Source organism: Coffea eugenioides, chromosome 9 (genome assembly GCF_003713205.1).
Source record: "Coffea eugenioides isolate CCC68of chromosome 9, Ceug_1.0, whole genome shotgun sequence".
Classification (NCBI taxonomy): Eukaryota; Viridiplantae; Streptophyta; class Magnoliopsida; order Gentianales; family Rubiaceae; genus Coffea; species Coffea eugenioides.
In genome coordinates, this window is record NC_040043.1 from 30,773,703 (window position 1) to 30,780,922 (window position 7,220).

Here is a 7,220-nt window from a genome sequence, read left to right on the forward strand (position 1 = left end):
GGAACATCTCTTTTACTACCATCGGTTGACACATGATTAAGTTGCTCAAAATATGACTTCAGCACTTGGCTAATTTCTCCCATCATAGAGTCAACCAATTCTTTAGTCCGGCTTCGGAAATCAGCCTTTGATTCACGAGGCTTTGACTCAATTCGAGAATTCTTAGACTCCATGACTCGATTGTCACAACACTCCTTAGATGAAGCTCGTTTGCTTGATGAAGACCTCGGCTTCGATGCTCGACGCAAACTCCTTTGCTCCTCCTCATACTCATTACAAGTATGCTTATGTCTTTCATATACACACAAAGCGCGAAAATGATCCATTTCCTCCCGAAGTGAATGAAAATCATGTTGTGAATGCTCGGAGATTGAATGCGTGGAACTAGAGTACTTGGAAGTAATTCGCTTGGAACCCCTCCTCTTAAGAGGCTCGTTCTCTGAGAATTCTTGATGATATGAATGAGATGCGACTCCACGAGGCATGGTTAAGTGACCAACAAAATTGGTTAGCCAAGAAAAGAAATTCCTCACAACACACAAGCTCACGTGTATGTGCTCGTCACTCGTGTTTTCACTCTAATTTGCTGACCAAAAAAATTTTCACACAGCCCCTTGCAAAACCGTGAAGAAGTTAGAATTCCTTAAGTGCTCAAATTTAGCTTAAAAACCAAGTTCACGCTAGAATTTGAGGTTCGTAAGAGTAGAGATTTTCTTGGAAAACAAAATTAGGACACTAAGAATGGAGTGGTAGAATATATTCAAGAATAAGAATCGGGAAAAGACTTGACACAAAAGCTACAAAAAATTAAGAATGACGCTCAAGACTCTAACCGACAAGGAAGTTGGTCCTTTGGCTTTGCTGGAATTTTTTTTTCTGGGCCGTCCTTGTCTTATTCTTAACCGACTTGGACTGCTAAAATATAGCAGGTGATGCGGCTAAAAGATAGGCAGGAATTTAGGCAATGTGCAGCTATAAAATAGGGAACAAGATGCGGCTAAAATGTAGTCTATCAGGTTTGGAAGTCTTTGGCTTTTAGAAACCTTTTGGGTTTTGGAGACTAGGAAGCTGCCTTTTCTTTTTCTTGCTTGGTGTTACCCAATTCCCCTTACTTGGTTGCAGAACAAGATGGGCAGTTTATTTTATTCCTTTCAAGATCAAATTGGCTGCTGCAACAGTTTTTTTTTTTTGTTTATACAACCAAAAGATGAACTATGGGTTCGGCTCAAACACACAAATTTCCAGGTTTGGTTGCAGCTTTGGTGCGGCCTGTTTTGGTGATTTTAATGTTTGGGTAGGTTGTGATTCTTGGTTCCCAACAATTAGAGCTCAAAGTTCAGGTATGTTTCAATGTCACGCGCAAGAAAATTTCAAGAATTCAAGATCAAACCACAATTTCCAGCAAATAACTTCAAGAATATCAAGGCTAATTTCCAGATTTCAAGAATATCCAGAATCCCTTCAAGATCTTTGTGAAACCAGCAAATTTGATGCAAGAATTTCAAGAACAAGGTACCAATACTTTCCTAGATGATAAGCAACTGAAGAAAAATGACATGAACAGATTTGGAAACAACTAAAAACTCAACAAGAAAGAACGAACAAATTTTGGAAACTACCAAAACTCAGCAAGAAAGAATGAACAGATTTCTTCATCTTCTCCCTTTTTGTTTTTTTTTTCTTTAAACCCAAACGATGTAACTACCAAACAAATAGCCTAAGAATAACACAAATAATTCCCAGAATTTCCAGAAATTAAAACGGCACAAGAAAGACACCAAAACACTGACGGGCAGCAAAGAATAAGACTGGCGGTCAGTTTGCATGTGGTTGCGGACAGTTTGCAGACTTGAAAACAAAGAAGACTTGAAAACAATGCTGACCATACACTACAAGAATTTTGGTCATCAGTGATAACTACTTTTCGTCACAAATAATCAAAAAGTCGTCACTGATGACCATTATTGACAACATTTCAGTTGTCGCAAGGTCGTCACTGAATCTCCGTCGGTAAAAGTATACAGTGACGACTTTAAAGTCGTCAGTAAATAGAACATTTTTTATGACAATCTATGTCGTCAGTAAAAGATGAAATTATACAGTGACGACCCCTAAGTCGTCACTGAATGAAACTTTTTATGACAACATATGTCATCAGTAAAAGCTATAAATCTAGTGACAACACCTTCTCTTGTCAGTGATGCAAGTGATGCATGAAGGGACGATGGTGAGGGCATAGGGGAATTAGTGACGACTTTGTTGTCAATAAACACCTGATCAACTGTGACAACATTCCCTTATCAATAGACAGTTTTGATTGAGTGACAATAACAATTGTCAATAAAGACATCCTGCCTAGAAAAATACTACTCATTTACAACACCTTACACATGACTTTCCTACTACAATAATATCTAAAAAATGAAAATATCAGCAATGTTTAATAAATAACAAATGTAGGCACCGTTACAATAGAATATGCCAAAATAATATATTAAATATTCAAATGTCATAAATAAGTGCAACATCATAGTACAAATAGTTTCATAAGTTTGAGTAGAACAAATACTACTCATATACGTCAAGGCTGCACTAAAAAACATATTCCTCCCAAAACATTTCCTAAGCTTCTGAAACATTTTCTAAACTTAAGACAGCACTATAACCACAGTTTTTGAGCCGACATGTAAGCCGTACTGCTAATCTTCTTCGAAACCTCCAAAATGAGCAATATATCTGCAATAAAGTAGTAAAGTTATTAGTAAAGTTATCAGGTGACAAAAGCAAAACAGTCTCTAATTGCTAAATAAACAACAAAAGTAACAAGCATTCACTAATCTGATACCACCGTAATGAATGCAGCAATTGCAGCAGAAATAGAGTGATAAGGGGGAGAGAAACTAGACTTGAGGAAGAAGAAAGAGAGATATTATTCAAAATGATTTTTCCATGTTGCCCAATCCAGATTTCTGCATTCTTATACAGATCAAGAATAACAAAATAACTACTTGATTGTTGACTCAGCACAACAGTCTAACTAACAAGGAAGATTCCCTTTAACTACTTGAAGGAAATACATTTCGCATGTACTAAACTGGTATTCTTCAAGTGAAATACTATGCTAGAAATACATTAATTCTTCAAGTTGAAACTGACAATCCACTGCAGAGAGACCAAACAGTACTATACTGGTATTAAAGGCTAGACGGACACAAATTAATGGAAGGGGAGAAGATGGAGAAGGGGAGAGTATGTGTAACAGGTGAGCAAGGAGGACTAGGTAGGTAGGTGGCAGTTCTTCTCATGGCTGGTAAGACATAACAAAACTGTTTACCCCAATGAAGAAAAAGCAATCTTTAGAACTGAAGTCTGTAGAGCTGAATCGGATTCCACCCTGCATGGCATCCGGAGGATTGTAAATGGATTGATGGTCTGTGGAAAAAAAAAATTAGTGCACAGGAGTGTGTGTAGGAGGAAAGAGTTGGTGGATTGGATTGATGATCCGAATTTGATTGCTGAAGACATCGGTGGGGTAGAAAAATCTTGTTTCTGCAAATTTTGCCTGGATGTCAAGAAATGATATGTTTTTGCTGCAATGGATGGAAACAGGGAAAAACTGGGAACTGTGATAATTGCAGGCCTTATCTACTACACAAGATGCCTTGGTTGACTACCAAAGAATGAGGAGTGTTAACGGTTGTAAAGAGGAGGTTTGTCACAAATGAAGACCAATTTTGGCATCAGCAATGTTTCTTTAATCTGTCAAAATACTGTCAAAGATGAATAAATCTTCTGTTTTGTTCGTCCATCACTACTATACTACCACTCTGCTATACAAGAGGAATATTCCTTTTAGAATAGTCACGTAATCAAATCAGTAATCTTACAATACAAGTCAGCGATTGATAAAATGTTCACGTAATCAAATGCAGTATTCTCCCAACCCAACACAAGTCGGAGATTGATTAAATTGTTCACTTAACACTTGGGACTGTATATCTTGTTCCGTCAAAAGTTTTTAGCTAACTCATTGGCCATGAAAAGTTTTTAGCTAACTCATTGGCCAAATGACAATAATAATCTTTTCTATTCTTTAGCCCTTCTGTGCTCCTCAAATTAATATCATGAAACAGAAACACTATTGAAGCTTTTTTTTTTGTGTAATGTTATTGTTTCATGATAACAAAACTATGATAAAGCCACAAATGTACTCCCAGGATCAAAACACCATCTGATTAGAACCTTGTGTTGACAGAAGTAATTCTTAAATGTCCCTCCTCAGTCTTGATTTTTTGCAACATGGTGAAAGACCTGCGAAATCTGCCTTAGGCCACTTTGCAAGTCAGATCTTCATAGCTTATAGTAATTTTATACCAGCTATCCTAATTGCACAGCAAGAGAATCAAGTATTTGGAGCAACTATGAATTTCAGCAACCCACGATGACTAACGAATCATGCGGCAGCTTCTTCTCTACCATTTCAGCATGCATGGGACAGAATTTATAAGCCCCAATGGAGCATGTAGATACACCAACTAATGCCCCAAGACTCAAACCGAGTCACTCAGGACCAAACAAACAAAATCATAATACAAAACCAGAGTTCCAGTAGCTGCTTTTCCCCACAAAAAAAAAATCCATGGCCGAAACAATTTACTCTAAAAAAAAATCAGAAACAAACATTGATTTAAGTACCAAAACTGATGAATTAGGCTTCTGGAGCAGATCATAAATGACAGAAGTGACACAAGACAACCTTATTGACATTCGAAACAATACGTCAGCCAACCAAAAGAGAAAACAAAAGAACTGCTGCAACCAACCTAACTCACTGACTTGTCCGATTTCTTTCAAACGTACAAATGCAACAAAACCATCTTTCAACAAAGAATTTTCGGCTAGACATTACATCGAACAGATTGGGGGTATTAAAAGTTTCATCAGATTTTTGTTCAAATTGAAGTCAATCAGCCCCAAAATTTATCAGAAATCAAGACATTCAACTCAATCAACATATGCAGCATGTGTATTCAAAAATGAAGCCAATTAACAGGAGAATCACACTGGATGAAGCCACGGCAGACCCATTTCACACTCTTGAGAAGAACTGAAATTTAAATAGAAAACTTACAGAGCTCTTGACGATGAAGATCCACGGGCGATGATGGTGGGTTCCGTGAGCGTGCGGCGAGCTTCAATTCCTCCGCCAAGTCCCTCTTCTTTCTCTTAGCCTCTAGCTCCCTGATTGTATCAGCGTAGTTCCACCCAACTTCAGACGATAGCCGACCCAGCAAACAGTACTTGTGACCAGCCTGGAGCCTCAAAACCTTGAGAGCATCAGGGATAACCATCCTCTTGGTTTTATCATAAGGCGGAGGTACTCCCTCGTACACCTTCAACCTCGCCAGGGCAGCTGCTCCTCTCTTGATTTTATGCGGAATCATCCCTCGGATGGTGCGTCAGAGGATTCTAGAAGGGGCGCAGAAATGGATAGGGCTATGGGAAGGTTTGGTGTTCATGCACTTGCGGAGGAATCGGAGGCACTTCATTTTCTAGCGAACGAGACCGTCGGAGAGGCAGATCTCCTCTCATCGGACCACCACCACTTTTAACCGACCTCCTCTCTTTTTTTTACTTTTATCCGCACCCTTTAATAAGGAGAAATTGAGCTGCATCAGTGCCACAGTGGCTGGCGGGCCCTAGGCTGGTGGCGTGCCAGGCGGTGAGGAGCTCAGAAACGATGGCAATGGGGCCGGGCGTGCGGTGGTGGAAGTGGTGGGACGGTGTAATTGGTCATCGTGGCGATGACCGACCGCGAAAGCTCAGGCGGTGACATGGAAATTGACGGCAAGAATTCTGGGCTTATTTAGGAATTCATGATCAAGGACCGTTTTGAAAAAATTTGGATGGATCGAGTTGAGGAAGATTGGGAATTTTTATTTTGGGATTTTGGGTTTGGAATTTTCATTCTTCCTTGTCGGTCTTCTCTCTCTGCTCTTAGCCGACTTCCCTTGCCTTTATTTTTCTCTTCAATTTCGATTTTTCTCTTCTACCCCAGAGCTCCCCCCTTAATCTTGTGTGCCGCCCCTGCTTTTTTTGTTGTTTGCCCTGAAAACTAACCCTAAAATGAAAAGCCAAGATTTCATTCTCAAAAAAGGTCCATGTGTCTTATTCTTGTCCCTTTGATTTTTCTTTCTTTTTACTTTTTTTTCTTTTTCAAAACCCTAGAATCAAAACAAACAAAATAAAATTAAATGATTAAAGTTTAATTAAATGATAAAAATGGCTTAAAAATAAAAGACTAAAAGTAAATGAAATGAATCAAAAAATAAAAATACCAGTAAACAAAAATACCTTAAAAATTTGGTGTCTACAATGCCCATAAAAAGTTGGTACTTTGAATAGATAATGCTCATTTGCCCATAAACTACACTCCCTGAAGGCTATTTTGTTAATTACTTTGTAGTACTTTGTTATTCCTTTGCTAATACTACTTGGCATATAGTACAAAGGATAAATCTGGCATAAATTTCTTATTCCATTGATAAAAAGACCTGCCTGCCTTATAACTATTGTAATGAAAGATATATCTTTAGAGTTTATAACAAATTATTACTTAAGTTTGAGAAAATTATAAAATATTATGCATAGTTTATCAAGATACTATTCGCAATTTCCTAATAAAAAAATAGGGGCTAAATTGTAAAAGCTACGGTGCCATAATAGAAATAATAAAATTGGTGTATTACATATGGGTGTTAAATTGCAAAAGTTAGAGTGCCATAGTAGAATTAATGAAATTAGTGAATTACATATGAGGCTAAATTACAAAAGTTAGGGAGTAATAATAGAATAAAAGAAATCGGTGTACTACATATGGGGCTAAATTGTAAAAGTTAAGGTATCATAATGGAATTTTTTACAACATTTGGGGCTAAATCGCAAAAGTTAGGGTGGCACAGTAGAATTAATGAAAGTGACTTAGAAATAAGTACTTTAAACAGTGACGATTAATTCTTGTCACTAAATCTGAATCGGTAGAGTGACAGTGACGATATTAGAAGTTGTCACTATATAGATCATTTTAGTGACAACTTTTTCAAGGTCGTCACTGAAGACTTAGTTGCTTTGAGCAATTATGACAACTTTTCTTGTCGTCACTAAACAACCACGTTTTCTGACGACTTTTGTCGTCACTAAAAATGTTGTCACTAATGACA

The 7,220-nt window shown here is 37.7% G+C and overlaps 1 protein-coding gene across 1 annotated transcript; it reads right to left on the minus strand.

The window, feature by feature from the left end:
- Window positions 1-2,634: 2,634 nt before the first annotated feature.
- On the minus strand, window positions 2,635-6,057 carry LOC113783498 (60S ribosomal protein L13a-2-like). The gene is made up of 2 exons (XM_027329647.1): window positions 5,132-6,057; window positions 2,635-2,736 (listed from the first exon to the last, which is right to left on the minus strand). The coding sequence occupies exons 1-2, from the start codon at window positions 5,442-5,444 to the stop codon at window positions 2,660-2,662; spliced, it is 390 nt and encodes a 129-aa protein (XP_027185448.1). The 5' UTR covers window positions 5,445-6,057; the 3' UTR covers window positions 2,635-2,659.
- Window positions 6,058-7,220: the final 1,163 nt, after the last annotated feature.

Coding starts and splice junctions, on each gene's coding strand:
- LOC113783498 (XM_027329647.1), bottom strand. CDS start 5,444: ATGATTCCGCATAAAATCAAGAGAGGAGCAGCTGCCCTGGCGAGGTTG. Junction 2,737..5,131: donor TCTTCATCGTCAAGAGCTCT/GTAAGTTTTCTA, acceptor ACTTTATTGCAG/ATATATTGCTCATTTTGGAG.